The sequence below is a fragment of the Astatotilapia calliptera genome, chromosome 4, assembly GCF_900246225.1.
Source record: "Astatotilapia calliptera chromosome 4, fAstCal1.2, whole genome shotgun sequence".
Classification (NCBI taxonomy): Eukaryota; Metazoa; Chordata; class Actinopteri; order Cichliformes; family Cichlidae; genus Astatotilapia; species Astatotilapia calliptera.
In genome coordinates this window covers 33,102,202-33,127,060 of record NC_039305.1, presented here as the reverse complement: position 1 = coordinate 33,127,060, position 24,859 = coordinate 33,102,202, and the positions used below count along the sequence as shown (strand labels likewise).

Below are 24,859 nucleotides of genomic sequence, written 5' to 3'. Positions count from 1 at the left end.
TTTGCTGTTCTTGGGCACAGGGATGATGGTGGATCTTTTGAAGCATGTGGGGACCACAGACTTCGCCAGGGACTCGTTGAAAATGTAAGTGAACACACCTGCTAGCTGGTCAGCACAGCAGCGCAGCAGACGGCCGGTGATGCCGTCTGGCCCCGCCGCTTTCCTTGTGTTCACTCTCCTCAATGCCGCACGGACGTCATGCTCCGCGATGCTGGTCACCGGTCTCTCGCTGATGACGTCACTGTCCTCGGTAGTCAGGGGGTAGATAGCATTAGCCGCCCGGCTAACCTCGAAATGGGCGTAGAACTGCTTCAGCTCATTGGTGAATGCAGAGTCGGCGTTGATCGGCGCAGTGTCCCTCCGACAGCCATTTTTCCCTCAAAAGTCGGAGAGGGCCTCGGACCACATGTCCGAAAACCAACTCCGCAGGGCTAAATCCCAGCGACTCCTGTTTAGTCTCTCTAATGGCAAACAACAATAGGGGCAACCCCTCATCCCACTCTTTACCAGACTCCAAACAGAACTTACGTAACATAACTTTGAGAGTTTGGTGGAACCTTTCCAAAGCACCTTGACTTTCGGGGTGATATGGACTGGATGTAACATGCTTAGCATGTAGTTCTTTAACAACCTGTGCAAAGACTCTGGACATGAAGTTGGCGCCTTGGTCCGTTTGAATGATTTTCGGCAACCCAAACACAGAAAAGAATTTGATCAAAGCTTTAATTACTGCTTTGGCTTTCACCGTACACAGCGGAATGGCTTCCGGAAATCTCATTGCTGAGCACATTACAGTAAGAATATACTGATGACCGGCTTTTGTTCTCGGCAACGGTCCCACACAGTCTAGTATTACCTTTTCGAAAGGTTCACTCATTAATGGAATAGGAGATAACTGCGCAGGTGGATTGGGCTTATTGGGTTTGCCCACCAACTGGCAGGTGGCACAAGACCGACAGTAATCAGCTACGTGTTTTTTTAAGCCAGGCCAAAAGAAATTGCCCAGCACTCTGTAATAAGTTTTATTTATTCCGAGGTGCCCAGCCATGCCGGCATCATGTGCTAAGCTTAGCACCAGATCACGATGCTGAGATGGTACCACCACCTGTGCAACACTTGATGTTCCACTCTGATCAGAAGACCACCGCTTCATTAACACGCCATCCTGCAGGAAAAAACAGGGAAGGGTGCTTTCCCCAGCCGTGACAACGGCTGCAAAACAGGAACTCAAAGACTTGTCATTTTCCTGAGTGCTTACCAAAGCTTCTTTATTCACATCGCCGCTCAATGCCAGTATTAATTTTAGCACACTGCATTTATCCCCCACACTGTCTTTCTCCCGTACAGAAGATTTTTGCTCCCCAGCCGCAAACGTATCTGCGATACTAACCACATCAGCAAATTTGTGCGCTTGCGCCCGCGTAACAGCGCAAACGGGAAAAACTGTCGCTTTTGGATCAGCAGCAACAGGTGTATCCATCACTTCAGGCGGTGGAAGCACTTTCCCCCTGGCCAAATCGTTGCCCAAGATAAACGACACACCTTTAAACGGCAACTGTCGTCTTATGGCAACCTTCACAGGTCCAGTTGTGATAGGTAGTGTAGATATACTCTGTGAAGGGGCACCCGAAGAACACTCATTTCAATTCCCCACACCAACACATCCGTGTGGCAGGCGGTTTTATCCGACAGTGGCAACACATCATCTAACATAAAAGATTGATGTGCCCCGGTGTCTCGGAGAATGGTGATAGTAACCCTGTCCTTCTCTTCTCCTGCCACCGAAACGAAGCCTTGGGAAAGAAAGGGATTAAAATGTGACTCTACCTCCATTTCTGGGTCACACCCCTGCATCTGGTCAGGACAGATAGGTGGGGAAACTACTTTAATGAGCCCCACGGGTCCCTTAGACCCTCTGCGCCTCTTTCTTCCACAGCGCAGGACAACTGGCAATCAGGTGACCAGACTCCCGGCAATAAAAACATTCCCGCCTTTCAGTTTCCTCCTGTCTCGCCCTTCGGGTCTGTTCTCGTGCTGCCCCGGTTGGAAAAATGACTTTATGTGTGAGGGTGAATTCATCTGCTAAAACTGCTGCTTTTGCCAGGGACATCACCTTCTGCTCATTTAAATAAACTACCAACTGATCCGGGAGACACTTTTTAAATTCTTCTAAAAGAACCAACTCCTTCAATCCCTCAATATCCTTCACTTTGCTGGCTTGCATCCAGCGTTCAAACAAGCGATGTTTCTCAAGGGCAAACTCCACAAAGGTTTGTTCAGCGGTCTTTTCACTTTTACGAAATTTCTGACAGTAAGCCTCAGGAACTAATTCATACGCGTGCAGAATTGATTTTTTTACAATATCATATTGGAGGCTGTCATTAACGGAAAGGCTAGTACATACTTCCTGAGCCTTGCCGATTAACTTACACTGGAGTAGCAGTGCCCAAAACTCCTTAGGCCAACTCAATGCAGCTGCTATACGCTCAAAAGCATCAAAATAGGAATCAACCTCAGCCTCCCGAAACGGAGGTACTAGTTTAACATGTTTGGTGATGTCAAAACTTGGTGAAGTAACTGTGGATGTGTCAGGGCGACTCGAGACAGGTGTGGAGGCAGCGGAAACAGGTGTCGAGACAGCGGCGGGCTTACGCTCCAACTCCAACGCTGTGACCCGGAGGTGCATAGCTTGCACCTCAAGCTCTTTAGCGCAAACCTCTATCTCCCTAATACGGAGGGTCAAACGGAGGTCCTCCGTAGACCCTACTGCCTGAGGCTCCTCAGCCGCCCCAGACCCCACCTCGGCCACATCCGACCCCGCCTCATCCGCATCGGGCTCCACCTCAGCTGGAGACACGCTAACGGGTCCTTTGGCATCTGGCTCCGGCTCAGCCTCCAGAGCCACCTCCACGCCGCCCCTACCAGGCCGCTTTACAGCTGCCTGCGGGGAAGGGAGAATGCCCCGCTCCACCAAACCTGCACACAAAGCAACCTTCACCTCCGCTTTACGGGCATTGTAGGACACTTTAATATCAAAAAACTTGCTATAATAAGCAAATCCGCCTTTCTACACAACTCTATCTTATCCCAGGAAGGCGAGGTAACAAAGTCATCTAAAGAAAACCCCATCCTCCCCCACACACCTCACTCCTCCCCACACACAAAAGAAAAGCCGACCGAACAAACCACAGATCACAAAAACGAGACAAAACGGATGAGCCCCCAAATCATGTTACAACCCGGCTCAAAATGACCGTAACAAGAGCGGGGTGTCCCGTGACTTCCCACGCCCAAACAGACACAGCCACAGCATCGGACTTTTAACAATGGTTTATTCACAACAATGGCACTCAAGGTAGTGGGAGTGTATAATTTCGGGGTCAGCTAAGGCCAACACAACAAACAAAACTCAACCTAGGCTTTGGTTACCCTCTGACCTGTTCAAGGAAAAGAAAAGAAAGAAATAACACAGTCTGACCTCCCTGGTCTAAAAACACAGGAGAAAAGAAGGCTTCCCAAAATAATTGGCAGCTCACCCCTACTTGCTCCGCACTTCACACACATGTCCGACCTTTTAACTAAATACTATGGCTACGGCCGCTCCGTCTGGACCTGAGGCAAGTGCACGGGAAGTCTGCCACACCCCCTGCACCGCAGCTCTTCAGTCGCCCTTTTATAGTTCACGTCCACAGCAGGAACCAGTTACATCAGGCCGTTCTTTAGGGCCACCAATCACAGCGACTGCACAGGTGAATTTGCATACACGCATTAAGAAACAAATAACCCACCAACACACGCACATAACACATGACATTGACAAAGGAAGAAAAATTGGATCAAAATTCATACTTGCAATTTGAAACGCACACACAGCCAGGAAACTTGAGCGCAGAGTTTTACGCAGTTTTTTTTCTTTGTATCTGTAACCAGACCTTAACAAAAAAATGTGTAACTTGTATAAATATTTTTTTACAAAAACACACACACACAAATTCTCAATTATAGATGCACTTGTTAATGTTTGTACAGTAATCTTTATGTTAGTTTACCTGCTGGAAACTTCTCAGAATGATGCTTGCTAAACAAACACCATTTCAGTTTGTTAGCTAATGATATAATGCAATAGGAAATCATTACAACCATTCTTGTTTCCTTGACAACATTTATATTTTAAATACTATTAACACTTATATGAACTAATATTTTTGATTGATTTCAGTTTTATTCTGACAGTTCTACTGAGTAATATTAAAAATAGATTTGGTTTTGACTTGAGCAGGTGAGGTACTGGAGCCTGAAGAGGAGATTTGCCCACAGGAAGCACAGATAAGAGTTGTTGAAATAATTGTTAACTAATCAGAGAAAAGTTGGTAAATCAGTTAACAACCAAAGTAACCCTTAGTTGCAGCCCTAATGACATAAAGTGTAGACAGCCATCACATGCAGACTGCTTCTTCAAACAGCTGTGAATGAGTGGCTTGCTCTCAAGCCGCTCATTCAGTGAACTCCAGTGTGGTGCCGTGACAGGATGTTACCTGCGCATTGAGTTCAGGTGTGACATGTCCACATTGCTAACTATTGCACAGTCAGGGTTAGTGGGATTATAATAGAGTGCGCATGCGCCAACCAGCGTGCAGCCTGTTATAGTCGCTCCTGCTTTTTCTCTTAGTTTAGCTCTTTTTTCCTAGGTATTCTTTTTTTTCTGACTTGTATTTTCATCCGTTTATTATCTTTTACTCAATCATGTGGATTGAGAGAGTTTTTGTTCTTCTGGTGGCCGTGGAACTGTTACTTTTATCAAGGAACGGGACCGCGGCACATCTCCTACACTCACGGACTGTTTACTCCAGAGATCAGCTGATCGCCCTGATGCCGGCCGGCTCGCTGGCCAGGCCCGCAGAAGTACCAGCTGAAATTTGGAGGAAAACACATCGGGGATGCAGAGGTCAAGGACAGAAGAGAAGAAAGAAGGAGACAGTGAGACAGCGGAGGCTCGAAGCGAGGAGGAGGAGGAGGTATAAACCGTGTCTGCCGTCTATCGTGATGGGAAATGTGCGATCGTTATCGAATAAAATCGACGAGCTCTCAGCACTGGTACGGAGTCAGAGGGAATACCGAGAGTGTAGCCTGATGTGTTTCACCGAATCATGGATGCACCAGGACATTCCCGATGAGAATGCTTCTGTGGAAGGCTTCCACACTTTTCGGGCAACAGGGACAGCATCGCTAGCGGTAAGCGGAAAGGAGGTGGGCTTGCTGTTTTAGTTAACAACCGGTGGTGTAACCCTGCCAACATAACAATAAAAGAAAGGATTTGTTGCCCGGACACTGAACTGTGTGCTGTTGGACTCAGGCCATATTATTTACCCAGGGAATTCTCTCACGTCATCTTGGTGGCTGTTTATGTTCCTCCCTCTGCTAACCCCACAGCTGCATGTGACACTATCCACTCTGCCATAGCTCGGCTACAGACTCAGCACCCGAGTGCCTTTATTGTGATCTCAGGTGACTTCAACCATGTATCACTGGACAATACACTAACAACATTCAGACAATATGTGGACTGTCCCACCAGGGGAGAGAAAATTTTAGACTTATGGGGCGATCGTGGCTCAAGAGTTGGGAGGTCGCCTTGTAATCGGAAGGTTGCCGGTTCGAGCCCCGGCTTGGACAGTCTCGGTCGTTGTGTCCTTGGGCAAGACACTTCACCCGTTGCCTACTGGTGGTGGTCAGAGGGCCCGGTGGCGCCAGTGTCCGGCAGCCTTGCCTCTGTCAGTGCGCCCCAGGGTGGCTGTGGCTACAATGTAGCTTGCCATCACCAGTGCGTGAATGGGTGGATGACTGGATATGTAAAGCGCTTTGGGGTCCTTAGGGACTAGTAAAGCGCTATATATGCTAACGTATGCTAACGTCAAGGATGCATACAGCTCCTCCTCCCTCCCCCCACTTGGTAGGTCAGATCATAACCTGATTCACCTCATCCCCCGCTATGTGCCCATTGTGAGGAGGGAACCTGTGACCACCAGGACTGTTAGGAGGTGGTCAGAGGAGGCAATAGCGGTGAGGAAGATCCAGGTGTTACTAAAGGACAAGATCAGAGAGGCTAAGGACAATTACAGGAGGAAGCTGGAGTGGAAACTCCAGCAGAACAGCGTGAGAGAGGTGTGGAGGGGCATGAAGACCATCACTGGATTCAGGCCAACCAACAGCAGGGGAGCTGAGGGAGGTGAGAATAGAGCCAACGAGTTGAATCTGTTTTTCAATAGATTCGACACCACAGTGTCTGCTCCCACCCCCACAACCTCACCTGTAGTCAGCCTGGAATCCAGAGCCACACCACTGTGCCAGCCTCTCTCTTCACATGGCGCTGTTGCCTCCTGTGAGATTCCTGACACCCCTCCCCCACCCATCACCTTCACTCAATACCAGGTTGAGATGCAAATGAGGAGACTTCACTCAGGCAAGTCTGCTGGACCAGACGGAGTGAGTCCCCTCGTCCTCAAGACCTGTGCCCCCCAGCTGTGTGGAGTCTTTCATAAACTGTTTATGCTGAGTCTGAGTCTGCAGAGGGTCCCGGTGATGTGGAAGACATCATGCCTCGTCCCTGTACCAAAGACGCCACGTCCCAGTGGCCCCCAGGATTACAGGCCCGTGGCACTGACCTCCCACATCATGAAGACCCTGGAAAGGCTCATCCTGGACCAGCTGCGACCCATAGTAAGACCACATCTGGATCCCCTTCAGTTCGCTTATCAGCCTCGTCTCGGAACTGAGAACGCCATCATCTACCTGCTCAATCATGTCTACACCCATCTGGACCAGCCGGCGAGCACTGTGAGAGTCATGTTTTTTGACTTTTCCAGTGCTTTCAACACCATCAGGCCGACGCTCCTGGGTGATAAGTTAGCAGCGATGCAGGTGGATGCTTCTCTGGTGTCCTGGATTGTTGATTACCTGACAGGAAGACCACAATATGTACGTCTCCCACAGTGTGTGTCTGACAAGGTAATCAGCAACATAGGGGCACCACAGGGGACTGTCCTCTCCCCCTTCCTCTTCACCCTCTACACCACAGACTTCAGCCACTGCACAGAGACCTCCATCTTCAGAAGTTTTCTGATGACTCTGCGGTGGTTGGATGTATCAGCAGGGATGATGAGACAGAGTACCGGGCTGTGGTCGACTCCTTTGTCACGTGGTGTGAGCAGAATCATCTGCAGCTCAACGTGGCAAAGACCAAGGAACTGATCGTGGACTTCAGGAAGACCAGGAAACACTTGACCCCTTTTTCAATCCAGGGGGTCAGTGTTGACATTGTGGAGGACTATAAATACCTTGGAGTACACATTGACAATAAACTGGACTGGGCTAAAAACACCACAGCACTTTACAGGAAGGGCCAGAGTGGTCTCTATTTTTTCAGGCGACTGAGGTCCTTCAACATCTGCCAGAAAATGCTGAGGATTTTCTACGAGTCTGTTGTGGCCAGTGCGATCCTCTATGCTGTTGCATGCTGGGGGAGCAGGCTGAGGGTCGCAGATGCCAGCAGACTTAATAAACGAATCGGTAAGGCCAGTAATGTTGTGGGGATGGAGCTGGACTCCCTCAAGGTGGTGTCGGAGAGGCAGATGCTGTCCAAGATAAAGACAATGTTGGATAACACCTCCCACCCACTCCATGACATGCTGGTCAGTCACAGGAGCACGTTCAGTGAAAGACTGAGATTACCGAAAAGCACCACTGAACGACACAGGAAATCTTTCCTGCCTGTGGCTCCCTGTACAACGCATCCACTTAACACACTGTTTGCTGCTACAGCTACACATGTTTCTTTTCCAGCTATTTATTTATGAGTGACTTATGTATGTATGTATGTATGTATGTATGTATGTATGTATGTATGTATGTATATATATGTATATATTGTACTATTCTTAGTTAGTGTATTGTCTGTCTTGTTAATGTTGGTTTATGTTGGTTTATAATGGAGCACTGTAACAAAAAAATTATTTCCCCCAGGGATCAATAAAGTATTCTGATTCTGATTCTGAAGTGATTGTGAAAGACAACAGCTTAGCCGTGAAGTGGTCTGTGGATGCTGATGTGCAACTTTCTGTAGAGCCAATCACTACAGACCTCCGAATGTCAAGTGGCCTTCAGATTAACTCAAGAACAGAGCGTGGAGAGTTTGATGGAATGTGTTTCCATGGCAACTAGCTGACTCCAAGACTTGCATCCTGACAGGTGGTGCTTACCTTTAAATTCTATTAGACTGGTCCTCTGTTTGCCTTATTTCATGATTCCACCTTGGGCCAAATTTGTCCTCTCAGCCATAAAAGAATCCGGGTTCACGGCACCAAGTATTAAATTCTGTTCTTTTATCTTTTATTCTTTTACTTGACAGAGAAAACACGACTCAGTGTGGTCAATTATTTATAATTATTTTATTCAATCATTACTTTCTGGAAAGGGATGTGCACAAGGCTAAACCCTCTGCAGATCTGAAGCCTTACAGGCCGGATATATATAATATAGTCTGCTGTTTTTGGTACTGAAACGTCACACATAGTTTGTGAACAAAACAACTTCTTCTGGCCTGACTTGATTTGTGTGTGTGTTACTTAGTTATGTTTTTCTCTCTGCACAGTTTCCTATTTTTGCCCAGTATTTCAGTCTTGCTCACCACTTGTGACCTTTCACACACTTTTTAACTGAAAAGTAGCATCTTTAATCTGCTGGCCTACCTAAAACAATATAAAGACAAAATAAGCACTAAGAATATTTATTTATTCCGTAACAGCACAATGCAAAAGGAGGGCTGACATCATATTAAACACTGTAAATTAAGAATGGGAACAACCACCAGTTCATATTGTTTAGAAGCCAAAGGCTTGTTTTTAAGAGACATGGGATTGAGGGAATGACGTGTTTGCACTGCAGTTTAAATCCAACAACATCGAGCAGTTAAATCAGCTCTGAAAGAGTTCATGAAGGAGTTTAACAGCTCACCTCTCTGCAGCAGACGCCTGTTTGACTTTAAAATGAAGGTCTGCATCTTTAGACTCATCACTCTTTAAGGACACACAGCTGGGTTCAGGTCCAGGTTCAGCACGTCTCCCAAAGATCCTGTTAGACAGAGAAGAGAAGAATAAAGGTCTTCCTCTGATACTGAGGCTCTGTCAGGGTAGGTTAAGCGTACTGCCTCAATGATCAAGAGCTGGGCCAGAACTGCAAATATTCATTTTCCTGCTCTCAGAGATACTGTATGAGTTACTCTGAGGAATCATCTGTACTGTAGACATGTCAGTGAGTTACCTCTCCCTTCCAGCTGCAGGTGAAAACAGATGGGATTTTGGAGGACTCATCTTCAGATGCAATAGTTACTTTTCAAGTAATTAATTACTTTTAGAATGTTGTAACTCAGTTACTAACTCAGATACTTTTTAAAGAAGTAACTAGTAACTATAATTAATTACTTTTTCAAAGTTACTTGCCCAACACTGCTTATTAATAACTGAAAACTGGTATTTAACTCAGTACCAGGATCAGCACCAACACAAAGCTGGATGATGTTGTCCCAAATTATAAATAAAAGATGTTTTTTTTACACTCTGATGATGACGAATTCATACAAAATAAACAGAGCTGTAGTAAGGCTTTCCTCTAACGGCGGTTGTGTTCAAATGTTTGAACAGATACTTCTGTGTCCATTAAACTCTGATTAAGTCCCTCAAAATGTTTCCTTAGCAGTACAACAGGGCTGAAACCAAGAAAGTGTCCTTCATATTAAAATTGTAAATTTAAAATGTTAATTTCATGAATTTTAATCTTAAATTGTTCCGTTTTTTTTTTTTTTGTTTTTTTTGACCTCGCACAGAAACAAAGCTATAGACCACTCTGACAGAGACTCTCTGTCTTTAAGATCCCCATCACTATGGCAGGAAACAGCTGAACCTGAGACGTGCTTTTCTCCTCTGAAGAGGATTCAGATTTTCCTCAGCAACACCGCTCATCTTAAAGCTCTGGTTTTGTTCTCCATGGAGAAGAAAGGAAGGAGAGAACTGTACCAACTTCTCATTACAGCATGAAGCTTAAACTTATTCAATCCTTCCCAATTTAATGATATTTATTAACTTACAAATCAGTGTTCATCGATGTAACACATAAGCAGACAGGATACATTGAAGGACACCATCGTACAATACACCCTGTGATCTAAACTCCTCTAAATCCTGTAAAAATGTTATATTTGTTTGTAAACTGAGTTTCATTTGGAACTTGTTTTAATTCAACAATTCCACATTTTACTAAAAACATGGATACAGAATAAATTCAGCTGCTGTAAAGTCCGATCTTTACAGTTAATATAACTAATATAACTTTCTATTACAGAAAATACATTTTTTTTTAAACTGGTTAGTTTCTGGCTGCACATTTTTCCTTTCATTTTACTAGTGCTGATGTGAGTTACATTTTGCATCACTGATATGCTTGTTAATAATACAAGACAGTTCAGCTTCATGCTCATCCTTCTTCACTAACTGTTGTCTATTAGAACAACGAATTTCTTATTGTTCATGAAATTTGTAGTTTCTTCTACTCCCTCTCTGTTAATCAGTTTTTTCTAAGTCCATACATGTCAGAGAGAAGTTTCTATTTGTCTATGAATGTTTCTGGTCTGATGATAAAAAGTATTTTGGGTTTTTTTTCTGGCAGAATGGAAAAAGGTCTGTCATTTGTGAAGTGGTGTTATTGCTACTTTTCCACACAGTGCCTGGTAGGTTTGGACCTGAATAAATGACATAATCATTTAGGTGTGATGAATAAGCAAAAAAAAGAAGAAGAAAAAAGAATTTGCAGACCAGGAAACAACATCAAACAGTTAATTTAAATCAGACGCCAAACTGACATCAAAGAGTTCATGTTACTAACAGCTCACCTCTCTGCAGCAGACAGTGGCTGGACTTTAAAATCAATGAACTCATCTTTAGACGCATCACTCTGTAAGGACACAGAGCTGGGTGGAGGTCCAGGTGGGTTTCTGATAATTAAGATGGAGCAGTGATGTGAGTGCTGAGCTGTGACATGGAGAAGAGTCATGGACAGTTAGAGATGACAGTTAGAGATGGTCATCTCACCTCTGAGCTTTGGTCTGGCTCTCATGTTCCCCACACAGAGTGGTTTTAGAGGGAGGGGCTCCCTCCTCTCTGTCCTCACACTGATCCATGCTGCTGAATTCACATCAGCTCACACACACTTTCTACCTTCACCTGCAGAGGAAACACAAATCATTCATGTGCACATCAACTGAGAGCTGCAGAGGTCGTGTCTGATGTGTTGGACTAACATCCATCTGAGACACAGCTTTCATCAGTTCACTACAAAAAGTGTCACAGAGCCGTGTTCAGCCTCCAAATCCTCCATTACTGTAGTCCTACAAAGCAGCAGGTCAAACATGGCTGCAGAGAGCAGCTTTATTTATGTAACAATCTCTTCAGGATCATCAGCAGGGGAGGAGTTAGAGTGGGATGAAAAAAAGCTTCCAGCTGGTCAGACATCATGTCAGGAAGTGATACACACTTTCAGTTTAATCATACTTCATAAAAAATGCCCAAATAAGCACCCAAAGGAGTTCTACAATGTCTGCCATGCTACTGGACATCCGTTTAGAAGGATTTGAGCCAATGAGGTTCCAGATTTCAGCAGCTTTTTGACTAACACAACACATCAATGACAACTTCCTACTGTTGTTATTTGCACTTTTTATTTGTTATCACTGCACACCGTCAGGACTCAGTGAGAGGCTTATTTAAGGGAACAGGAAGTTATTTTAATGTAAACCATTATGTGTTCCACCACATAACATTGCCACCCATTCTATTTGTGTTCAATATTTACTGCTGATGTCTTCCATTTGAAAAGATCTGAAACTAGAAGATCAAATAGATCTGATGAAGAAATGTTGCTGCAGACAACACTTGAAGCCGGAAGTGAAAAACCAAGCAAAAACAGGACTGCATAAATCCATCCTACAGGATTATTGGAGACTGACAGCAGCACTCAGAGGGAACCAGCAGGGGGCGCTGAGTCCTGTTAAATATTCTCCATTAATCCTGGAGAATATTTAACAGACAAACATGAACTCTGATCCTTCATAAAAAAAAACTTCAGAGTCAAACTGGAGTCCAGCATCTGAAGCTGGTTCTTATATCAGGACTCCAGTTTGATGGTTTTACTGCGAGCCTGTTCAGAGTCCACATGGACACTGAGTTTGACTAAACATCACAGCACAGTCACACTTCCTCTGTTAAAGAGGATCAAGCAGTGGCAGATGTGTGAGGAACATTTTCTTCAGCACAGTCTGATGAAGACGCCCACACAGACTGTTAGTCTGATGTGATGATGTGAGGAGAACAAACCTGCACACTCTGTTTGAAAGGCTCTGAGCTGGATGTTGGAGACTTTGTTGTTGCTTTGGAGTCTTTATCAAACACCAGACGTCAGAGAAAAAACAAGTCTTTGTGTGTTCTCTGCAGAAACACGCTAACAAACAAAGAGCAGCTGCTCTGTGACAAAGAGGAAACCTCAGAGATGATGAGCTCACCCGAAACCCTGGCTGATTTTGACCCACACATTTTCACACCTTGGCTCATGTGATTAGGTAGAGGATCATCAGGGGTCCTTTGTCCCTCTTTGGGGGGAAACTCCCACGGGGTTTAAATCTGGGACTCTCCACCATTTTACCCTAGAACTGAAGAAGCTTCTCGGATGAGAGGTGAAACGTCTTCAAGCAACCTAAAGAAGTCCAGACGCTTTTCTTTCCAATCTCCTTAAAAAACCTCAGAGACTGGAATGAATCAAAGTTGCACTTACTCAGCTTTTTCCCATGAACTTCTTCAATCTGCAACTTTCAGCTGTTTGGACCAGGTCTGTGTAGAAACAGAGAAATTCCTCTGCTTCTTCTCCGTCACCAGTCCTCTGTGTCTGCAGGCTGCATCACATTAAACACTTCACACCATCAAAGAGTCTTATGATCTGGCTCACAGGTCAAAGATCAGCTACCACACTCTGATATATAACCTACACTGTTTATAGCAATTCGCTAATAATTTTCAAAAGTGTACAGCCTGAATGTGGGTGTGTCTGCAAGCTTAAACAATTTAAACATTAAACACTTCAAACAAACTATAAAAGAGTCTGAATCTGCAGCTCACAGGTCAAAGATCAGCTGCTACTCTCTCATGTGACTTTAGATCATCGTACCTTCAACAAATGTGCATCATCATCTTGATCTTTTCACTCTATACACATTTCACTTGTACTTGTGCTCATGATTGAATATATTATCCAGCAGTTACATAAACTTGACTCTATTCATCATATTCCTTCATTTCTGCTGCGTATCAGTGCTCAACAGTTTTTCCACTGCATTCCATAGCTTTATTTTCCAGTCAGCATATGTGACCACTGTATTTCAGATGTTGTAAATAACAGAAGTCATCAATTGGGAATGGTTGGTTATCTCCTGTAGTTGTGTATTAGCTAGCTTTAAGCTCCAGCTAATACACTGTTAGCTAAAATTGAATGTTTTAATTCCTTCCATTTCTCAAATATTCCCTCAGTTCATGGGGATGAGGTAAGTTCAGAGTTTGAAATAATGTACCTAAGATACATGAAATGTTTGACACTCTTTAACTTGTTTTCTCTGAAATGAATGAGATTCTCAGAATCAGAATCAGAATCAGAATCAGAAACTTTATTGTCATTGTCATGAGAACAACGAAATTAAGAATGGTCCCCGATCATTGCATCATCCCTAGCAATATCAAAATATAAATAAAACAATAAAATTCAATAAATAAAATAGATAGAATACTTAAAATACTAATAAGATATAACAGTAAAACATTCACATACATTCCCACACACATGCTTCAGACCGTGCATAGATTAACACAAGAGTGGCGTGATGGACATTTTTTTGTAGTATTCAGATGTGTTATTGCAGTTGGATTACAGCTGTGTTTGAGTCTATTAGTCCTTGCTCTGATTGCCCTGTACCGTCTGCCTGAGGGCAACAGTTCGAACAGGGAGTGGCCAGGATGTGAGGTGTCTTTTATGATGTTTTGGGCCTTTTTAAAACAGTGGGCGTTGTGTAGAACTTCCAGTGTGGGGAGAGGGCAGCCAGTGATCTTTTGGGCGGTGTTAATGATCCCTTGGAGTGCTTTCCTCTGAGCCCCTGTGCAGCTAGTGTACCAGATGCATATGCAGTAAGTTAGAACACTCTCAATGGTGGCTCTGTAGAAGGACACCAGCAGTCTCTGTGTGATGTTATTCCTCCTGAGAATTCTCAGGAAGTACAGTCTCTGTTGGGCCTTTTTCAGCAGCTCGGAGGTGTTCACACTCCAGGAAAGGTTCTCCTCTATATTGACTCCCAGGAAGCGGAAGCTTGCCACCCTTTCTACACAGTCCCCATTTATGAATAGTGGTTGGATCTCTGCCTTTTTCCTTCTGAAGTCTATTATGAGTTCTTTGGTTTTTGAAGTGTTGAGGAGGAGGTTATTGGCCTTACACCATGACGTCAGCTGCTCCACCTCGTCTCTGTACGTAGACTCGTCTCCCTTGGAAATGAGCCCCGCCACTGTGGTGTCATCTGCAAATTTCACAAAGATGTTGCTGTGGTGGCGAGGAGTGCAGTCGTGTGTGTAGAGAGAGTAGAGCAGTGGACTGAGCACACAGCCCTGGGGTGAGCCAGTGCTGAGACTCAGGGCTGAGGATGTGTGATGGCCAACTCTGACTCTCTGTCTACGGCCCGAGAGGAAGCTATTGATCCACATGCAGGTGCTGTATGGAAGCCCCAGGTCTTGTAGCTTGGCCACCAGTTTGTGTGGAAGGATGGTGTTAAAAGCTGAGCAGTAATCCACGAAGAGCATCCGCACATAGCTACCATGCTCTTCCAGGTGAGTTAATGCAGCATGGAGTGCATCAGTTACAACACTTACAACGACACATGTTTACCCACACTGAGGAGAGACCTTATCAATGTGACCTGTGTGAGAAGACTTTTAAAGCTAGTTATAGATGAGCTGCCTGTTGATGAAGCAGTTGATGCCGTGTTTCAGGATCCTGTTGCATCAGTTCTATCCCCATCTAATCAACAAGTGGGGCAGACTTCTCTTTGCCCCCATTTCTTTGACTTCCTGCATACATGTAATATTGTGTCCCAGTCACTTCCATTGTGTAACACAATTGACAAATTTGGTTTAGCATTTTCAGGTTCTAACGTCGATGGTCCCTTAGTCAGAACTTGTGACATTTTGTCTCCATTGGTATGTATCTCACTAATAAACTGTAGACCAGCAATAAATGTCAATATAGAGTATCAGATCTGTCATTTTGTCACAGTCTGCCGTGGCAGAACGTGGGGTTGCGGGGAAAGTATGACCCAAATACAGGACTCTGATGAATGCAGTGTGTTTAATTACAGTGAGGTAAATAGTACACAACAATTGATCCCCATGCGTCCCCGACTCCCGTGCTCTTCATCTCTGCTTCCTAGTGTTCATGTACCCGGTGCTCGCTGCCCCCTCATTTCCGCAATCCTTTTGGAAAATACAGAGGCAGCCATTGGTACATCCACCACAGCAATAAACTCACACTTCTAGCCACAGTTGTGCTGGGAAACTGAAGTCCCACACGACAATCCAGTGTTGATGGGAGCTCAGCAACTCTGCTAAGTAGCTCCCCTGGTGAGGTTGATCAGTTGCAGGATACCAATACACCCACCAACTCACACAAACATGGAAACGAGGGACACATAAACAAGCCCAAGGCAAAACCACCAAATAAAAACCAGTACCCAAACACACGTAGGGCATCATCTTTCACTCGTGTGTTTTTTATTGAATTCTCGCATATACTCCACAACATAACAGGAAATTTCCTTTCAGAATCAGAATCGTGTTTATTGGCCAAGTATATGTGCAGACACATACAAGGAATTTGGTACCGGTAGATAGTGGCTCTCAAGCACAGCAATGTAAATCTCACACACACACACACGTGTCTATATATACACATTACACATACGTACACATACATACATACACAAAGCTGTGTAAACCAACTATAAATAACTAATCTAAACTTATATACATAAAATACAGAAATGAAATGAGGTGGAATGAATACTACAGAATGTACATAAGGTGCAGCTGCAGTCTGGCAGTGGGAGCAGTGTGACAGGTCAACTGTTTAGAAGGGAGATGGCGAGGGGAAAGAAACTGTTCCTGTGTCAGGGGGTCCTGGTCTGCAGGCTTCTGTACCGTCTGCCAGAGGGCAGCAGATCAAAAAGTCTGTGTCCAGGGTGTGAGGGGTCTGTGATGATTTTCCCTGCCCGTTTCCTGGTTCTTGAGAGGTACAGGTCCTGGATGGAGGGCAGGGGGGCGCCGATGATCCTTTCTGCTGCCCGTACAGTCCACTGCAGTCTGCGCGTCCTGTTTAGTGGCTGCACCATACCAGACTGTGATGGAGGAGCACAGGACAGACTCAATGACTGCAGTGTAGAACTGGATCAGCAGCTCCTGTGGAAGACTGTACTTCCCCAGTTGTCTCAGGAAGTACATCCTCTGCTGGGTCTTTGTGAGGATGGAGTTGATGTTGGTCTCCCACTTCAGGTCCCGGGAGATGGTGGTACCCAGGAACTTGAAGATCTTCACAGTCGACACAGGGCTGTCTGATATGGTGAGGGGGAGCAGAGTTGAGGGATGTCTCCTGAAGTCCACTGTCATCTCTACAGTTTTAAGAGTGTTCAGCTCCAGATTGTGCTGACTGCACCAGAGTACCAGCCGCTCAACTTCCTGCCGGTATGCAGACTCATCACCATCCTGAATGAGGCCAATGACAGTGGTGTCATCTGCAAACTTTAGGAGTTTAACAGCCGAGTTCTTGGAGGTGCAGTCGTTAGTGTAGAGGGAGAACAGTAGTGGTGAGAGGACACATCCTTGAGGGGCACCAATACTGAGGGACCGAGTTTCAAAGGTGATCTCCCTCAGCCTCACTTGTTCAATTCAATTCAATTCAATTTTATTTATATAGCGCCAAATCACAACAAAAGTCGCCTCAAGGCGCTTCATAGATACAGAGAAAAACCCAACAATCATATGACCCCCTATGAGCAGCACTTTGGCGACAGTGGGAAGTAAAAACTCCCTTTTAACAGGAAGAAACCTCCAGCAGAACCAGGCTCAGGGAGGGGCGGGGCCATCTGCTGCGACTGGTTGGGGTGAGAGAAGGACGACAGGATAAAGACATGCTGTGGAAGAGAGACAGAGGTTAATAACAGATATGATTCAATGCAGAGAGGTCTATTAATAGATATTGAGTGAGAAAGGTGACTGGAAAGGAAAAACTCAATGCATCATGGGAATCCCCCGGCAGCCTACGTCTATTGCAGCATAACTAAGGGAGGATTCAGGATCACCTGGTCCAGCCCTAACTATATGCTTTAGCAAAAAGGAAAGTTTGAAGCCTAATCTTGAAAGTAGAGATAGTGTCTGTCTCCTGAATCCAAACTGGAAGCTGGTTTCACAGAAGAGGGGCCTGAAAACTGAAGGCTCTGCCTCCCATTCTACGTTTAAATACTCTAAGAACAACAAGTAGGCCTGCAGAGCGAGAGCAAAGAGCTCTAATAGGGTGATATGGTACTACAAGGTCATTAAGATAAGATGGGGCCTGATTATTTAAGACCTTGTATGTGAGGAGCAGGATTTTGAATTCTGGATTTAACAGGAAGCCAAAACAGGAGAAATCTGCTCTCTCTTTCTAGTCCCTGTCAGGACTCTTGCTGCAGCATTTTGGATTAGCTGAAGGCTTTTCAGGGAGTTTTTAGGACTTCCTGATAATAATGAATTACAGTCGTCCAGCCTGGAAGTAATAAATGCATGAACTAGTTTTTCAGCGTCACTCTGAGACAGGATATTTCTAACTTTAGAGATGTTGCACAAATGGAAGAAAGGAGTCTTACATATTTGTTTAATATGTGCATTGAAGGACATGTCCTGGTCAAAAATGACTCCAAGGTTCCTCACAGTGTTACTGGAGGCCAAGGTAATGCCATCCAGAGTAAGAATCTGCTTAGATACCATATTTCTAAGATTTTCAGGGCCGAGTACAATAACCTCAGTTTTATCTGAATTAAGAAGCAGAAAGTTAGCGGCCATCCAGGTCTTTATGTCTTTAAGACATTCCTGCAGTTTAACTCATTGGTGTGTGTTATCTGGCTTCATGGACAGATAGAGCTGGGTGTCATCAGCATAGCAGTGTAAATGTATGCTATGTCTTCTAATGATGCTGCCTAAGGGAAGCATGTATAATGTAAACAGAATTGGTCCTAGCACTGAACCCTGTGGAACTCCATAATTAACCTCAGTGTGTGAAGAGGACTCTCCATTTACATGAACAAACTGGAGTCTGTTAGATAGATATGATAGAAACCACTGCAGTGCTGTACCTGTAATACCTACAGCATGTTCTAATTGCTCTAATAGGATATTATGGTCAACAGTATCGAATGCTGCACTGAGGTCTAGCAGGACAAGCACAGAGATGAGTCCACTGTCAGAGGCCATAAGAAGATCATTTGTAACTGTCAGGGACCAAGCAGTAAAGCATAAAGGACACAGGTGGTTTTAATTCAAAAAAGGAGTTTTATTGACCCAAAAATATATTTAACAAAGCCAAAACTTAAACAGGCAGACCAATAAAAGAGGTCAACTCAATAGACTAAACTCAAGATAATAATTAACAAAACCTCAAACAAACATATAACAAACTGACCTGCTGAAATGACACACGGGGGAAACTTAAATACTGGTTTAGCTAAACCAAATGACACACACGGGGGAAAACAAGATGGCTGCCATATAACCAACTAATACAAAACAATGAAACAAACATGAAACACCCCCCAGGCAATGAAGCATGTGGTGCAATCCAATTAGGCTGTCAGTGGTACTTCAGGTCTCGCAGCCCTTTGCCACACCTTTTGCCAGACAGGAGAAGCCAACCCCCAGGTAACTCAAACAAAGATAGATGTATTAATATAACATAAAACAGAACTTTGACCTTGCAAGGTTAATATGTGTGCACGCCATATAAACATTGGAAGGTGTGATGGAAAAATAAATACATTTAATAAAGAAACGATATTGAACAATAAATAGAATATTTTAAAGTAGTGACTGTAAATTAAACTAAGGTGAATCAACTGGTGGTGAGGTGTGGAGCTTACCATGTGTGGCATGCCATCACACACCTCCCCTCTTCAGAGCTCTCGCTGGAACAGCGAGAGAGATAGTCAGCAGTAAGGTTCTCCTTGCCTGATACGTGGTGGACAGTGAATCGGAATGGCTGTAAGGCCAGGTACCAGCGGGTAATTCGCCCATTTGTGTCCTTCATCTGCTCAAGCCACTGGAGTGCTTTGTGATCAGTTTCCAAGGTGAAGTCTCTTCCCAGTAGATAGTAGCGGAAGGAGTCCAGGGCCCACTTGATCGCTAAGGTCTCCTTCTCTACTGTGGAATACCGAACTTCCCGTGGAAACAGTTTCCGGCTGATGTAAGCCACTGGATGGCGGCCTTCCATGGTTTCCTGAAGGAGGACAGCTCCCAGGCCCCGATCTGAAGCATCAGTCTGTAATATGAACGGTTCATCAAAGTTGGGACTGTACAAAACCGGTTGCTTACTTAGTGACTGTTGGATGTCATGAAATGCTGCCACTGCCTCCTCTGTCCACTGGATGTAATTGGGAGAGCGTGATCCCGTCAGGTCTGTGAGCAGAGCTGCCCTGTTGGAGAACTGAGGGATGAAACGACGATAGAAACCTGCCATGCCCAAAAAGGATCTCAGCTGCTTCCTTGTTTGGGGCAGGGGGGATGATTCCATGGCCTCGATTTTGCTGACCTGTGGCCTGATAACCCCCTTGCCGATGACATGGCCCAGGTATTCTGTCTCAGCAGCGGCGAAAACACACTTTTTTTTTTTTTGAAAATATTTTTATTGAAAAAAGAAAACAGTACTTGCAGTTACCGAAATACAATCAACCTTTCTTAATTTTCCTAATTAACACATATATATACATATACACATATACACACATACATATACACATATATATATACACATATACACACATACATATACATATATATACATATACATATATATATATATATATATATATATATATATATATATATATACATATATATATACATGAAAAGAAAAACAAAAAAAACAAAACACAACGCCCCCCCCCCCCCCCCAGTCCCCCCCAGTCCCCCACAGATCAACACAACCATCAAACATATTAGAGGAATATAACAGTAACAAAAGTAGATTTAAACAGGCAATACCTCTAGACGAGCAAAATAAGAGATAAAGGGTTGCCACTTGTGAAAAAATTTGGCTGTGCAACCTCTCAAAGTATATTTAATTTTTTCAAGTTTTAAAAAAAACATGACATCTTTAAGCCACCGGGAAATAGTAGGACACTTAACAGACTTCCAATGCAACAATATTAGACGTCTCGCTAATAGGGATGTGAAGGCTATAATATCCCTTTGTGTGGAATCAAGTGTAAGTGAGCGAGCAGGAATCCCAAATACAGCAATCAAAGGACAAGGATGAAGAGTTACCCCAAGAACAGTTGACATAATAGCAAAATACCTTGTCCAGAAACCTTGTAGCTCAGGGCACAGAAAAAACATGTGGCTAAGGTGACAAGGAGAACCATGGCATTTATCACATTTATTTTCCACGTCTGAATACAATTCAGAAAGTCTAGACTTAGAGAAATGCACCCTGTGTATGACCTTAAATTGAATAAGTCCAAGACGAGCACAGGAGGTGGAAGATCGTACTCTCGCTATAGCCTGTTCCCAAGACTCCTCATGTATTCGAAATCCCAGTTCTTCTTCCCATGTACGCTTAAGCTTAACATTAGAGTGGTTACTAAAAGACAGAATAGCATCATAGAGTTTCGAAATGGTTCCTCTGTGATGAGGAATAAATGATAACGTAGTTTCCCACTGCTGTTCTGGAGGCAAAGAGGGGAAATTTGGGAAACATTTAGCAACAAAATCTCGAATTTGAAAATAGCGAAACAAATGGGTAACAGGGAGATTGTAACGAGAAGACAAGTTGGGAAAACTATCGAAAACACCATCCACATATAAATGTTTGAACTGTTTTATACCCTTGTCACACCACACTGAAAATGTCGAGTCCAAAAGTGAAGGGGGAAACAAATGGTTGTCGCTTAGAGGACCCGAGGAAGACGGCATTACAAAATTAAAGTGACGTCTAAACTGAAACCAGATTTTGAGTGTGTTAAGAACCACCTGATTATCAGTGTACAGAGAGGGTCTCACGGGTAAAGAGGAATAGAGCAAAGCCGGTAAAGAAGAGCCCTTACATGATGATAGCTCCAATTTACACCACGAGGAACCAGAAGATCTTAGCCAGTAGCAAAGTTTATGGATGTGAGCGGCCCAGTAATAGACTAAAAAATTAGGTAATGCAAGTCCTCCACTAAATCTGCATCGCTGCAGCAAAGTTTTAGAGACCCTAGGTGGCTTCCCTCCCCAAATGAAAGAACCAATAATCTTGTCCAGTGAAACAAAAAAATGTTTCGGCAAAAATAAGGGAATTGACTGAAATAAAAATAAAAATTTTGGTAAGATGTTCATTTTAACAACGTTAATCTTACCGATTAAAGAAAGGGGGAGATTACCCCATCTTTGAATATCAGATGTGACCCTAGATATAAGAGGAGACAAATTTGCTGATTTAAGGCCAGCTAGAGAGCGAGTCACGTTAATCCCTAAGTACTTAAACCCAGACGGACTGAGACGAAAGGGTAGATCGGACTGTTGAAGTTGACGTGCTGCCGTATTAACAGGAAAACACTCACTTTTCCCCAAATTCAATTTATAACCTGAAAACGAACTGAAGTTCTCCAGAATACTTAAAACAGCAGGGATGGAGCATGCGGGGTCAGTCATATATAATAACAAGTCATCCGCATACAATGATACTTTATGTGTAATTCCATTACGGATGATTCCCCTGAATACAGAAGAAGATCGCAATGTAATAGACAGAGGCTCGATGGCAATGGCAAAGAGTAAGGGAGACAAAGGGCAACCTTGACGACAACCACGACCCAGCGCAAAATAATCAGAGTAAACATCATTAGTATGAACACTGGCTTTAGGGGACGAATAAAGAAGCCGAATCCAGGAAATAAATTTATCACCAAAACCAAATTTCTCTAAAACTGCAAACAAGTACTCCCACTCCACCCTATCGAAAGCCTTTTCAGCATCTAAAGAAATCACAAGTTCAGGAAGTTCAGATAGACGCTTTGAGTAAATAACATTAAAGAGTGTACGGGTATTAAAAAACAATTGCCGTCCCTTTATAAAGCCATTCTGCTCTTCAGATATAATTCGAGGAAGCACATCCTCAAGGCGAGATGAAATTACTTTAGCCAATACCTTTGCATCGGCATTAAGCAGAGATAATGGCCTGTAGGAACCACAGGAGGTTGGGTCCTTGTCATTTTTGAGAAGGAGCGCTATGGTTGCTTGTGTGAGAGTAGGTGGTAATGAACCGGTTTCCAAGGATTCGTTAAACACAGACAAAAGCAATGGTGCCAATTTACCAATAAATGTTTTATAGAATTCAATTGGAAACCCATCCGGGCCCGGGGCTTTATTAGACTGCATAGCTGTAATAGCTTTTAATACTTCTTCAACAGATAATGGGGAGTCCAATTGCCCCGCATCATTAGCACCAATAACAGGGTTTGAAAGATTATGAAGAAATGCATTCATTTTAGCTTTATCCGTGGGAAATTCGGACCTGTACAACAAAGAGTAAAATGTTTTAAAGGTAGAATTAATTTCCAAGGGATCTGTAGTAATATTGTCACCAGAGAAAACACACTTTGACGGATTCAAACTAATACAAAACAAATTAAATTAAACTAAGGTGAATCAACTGGTGGTGAGGTGTGGAGCTTACCATGTGTGGCATGCCATCACAGTAACCTTCACTAAAGCTGTTTCTGTGCTGTGATGAGCTCTGAAACCTGACTGAAACTCTTCAAATAAACCATTCCTCTGCAGATGATCTGTTAGCTGTTTGACAACTACTCTTTCAAGGATGTTTGACATAAAGGAAGGTTGGAGATTGGCCTATAATTAGCTAAGACTGCTGGGTCTAGAGATGCTTTTTGAGTAAAGGTTTAACTACAGCCAGCTTGAAGGCCTGTGGTACATAGCTGATTATTAGAGATAGGTTGATCATATTTAAGATCGAAGAATTAATTAATGGCAGGACTTCTTTGAGCAGCTTTGTAGGAATGGGGTCTAAAAGACACGTTGATGGTTTGGAGGAAGTAATTATTGAAGTTAACTCAGAAAGATCAATTAGAGAAAAAGAGTCTAACTTAACATCAATGGTACTAAGAGTAGCTGTAGATAATATTACATCTGTGGGATGATTACTGGTAATTTTTTCTCTAATGATAAAAATTTTATTTGTGAAGAAGTTCATGAAGTCATTACTAGTTAACGTTAAAGGGATGGTTGGCTCAACAGAGCTCTGACTGTTTGCCTGGCTACAGAGCTGAAGAGAAACCTGGGGTTGTTCTTATTTTCTTCAATCAGTGATGAATAGTAAGATGTTCTGGCTTTGCGGAGGGCTTTCTTATAAAGCAGCAAACTATTTCTCCAGGCTAAATGATGATCCTCTAAATTTGTGACACGCCATTTCCTCTCCAGCTTACGAGTCATCTGCTTTAGGCTACGTGTTTGAGAATTATACCATGGAGTCAGGTACTTCTGATTAGAGACCTTAGTTTTCAAGGAGCTACAGTATCCAGAGTCGTACGTAGTGAGGAGGTGAAATTATTAACAAGATAATCGACCTCTGTTGGAGTAGCGTTCAGATAGCTGCTCTGCTCTATGTTGGTACAGGGCATTGAAGATGATAACAGTGGGTGGATTATATTCTTAAACTTAGTTACAGCGCTTTCAGAAAGACATCTACTGTGATAAAGTCTACTCTCCACTGCTGTGTAATCAATTATTGTAAATGTAAATGTTATCAGGAAATGATCAGACAGGAGAGGGTTTTCAGGAAACACTGTTAAATGTTCAGTTTCTATGCCATATGTTAAAACAAGATCTAGAGTGTGATTAAAGTGGGGTGGCTGTAGCTCAGGTGGCAGAGCAGGTCAGCCACTAATCAGAAGGTCGGTGGTTCAATCCCAGGCTGTCTCCTGGCTGCATGCCAAATATCCTTGGGCAAGATACTAACCCCGTGTTGGCCTGCTGGTGGTGGTCAGAGGGCCCGGTGGCGCCAGTGTCCGGCAGCCTCGCCTCTGTCAGTGCACCCCAGGGTAACTGTGGCTACAATGTAGCTTGCCATTACCAATGTGTGTGTGAATGGCTGAATGTAGTGTAAAGTGCTTTGGGGTCCTTAGGGACTGAGTAAAGCGCTATACAAATGCAGGCCATTTACCATTAAAGTGGTGGGTGGGTTCTTTTACATTTTGAGAGAAGCCAATTGAGTCTAATAACAGATTCAATGCCATGTTGAGGCTGTCATTTTTAGCATCTACATGGATGTTAAAATCACCCACAATAATTATCTTATCTGAGCTCAGAACTAAATCAGATAAAAAGTCCGAGAAATCAGACAGAAACTCTGTGTAAGGCCCAGGTGGACGATAGATGATAACAAGTAAGACTGGTTTCTGAGTTTTACAGCTGGGGTGGACGAGGCTAAGCAT

At 43.8% G+C, this 24,859-nt stretch overlaps 1 protein-coding gene across 1 annotated transcript in view; it reads right to left on the bottom strand.

Annotated features, from left to right (window-relative positions):
• LOC113019957 (NLR family CARD domain-containing protein 3-like) overlaps positions 1 to 19,941 on the bottom strand; it is a 41,961-nt gene extending 22,020 nt beyond the window's left edge. Inside the window, exons 1-4 of the mRNA XM_026163620.1 lie at positions 19,316 to 19,941; positions 3,430 to 3,437; positions 2,405 to 2,976; positions 2,142 to 2,305 (exon numbers count right to left, since the gene is read on the bottom strand). Of these exons, the coding sequence (XP_026019405.1) occupies positions 2,142 to 2,305; positions 2,405 to 2,976; positions 3,430 to 3,437; positions 19,316 to 19,941 (1,370 nt within the window). The remainder of the gene's footprint in view (positions 1 to 2,141; positions 2,306 to 2,404; positions 2,977 to 3,429; positions 3,438 to 19,315) is intronic.
• Between the last annotated feature and the right edge of the window lie 4,918 nt (positions 19,942 to 24,859).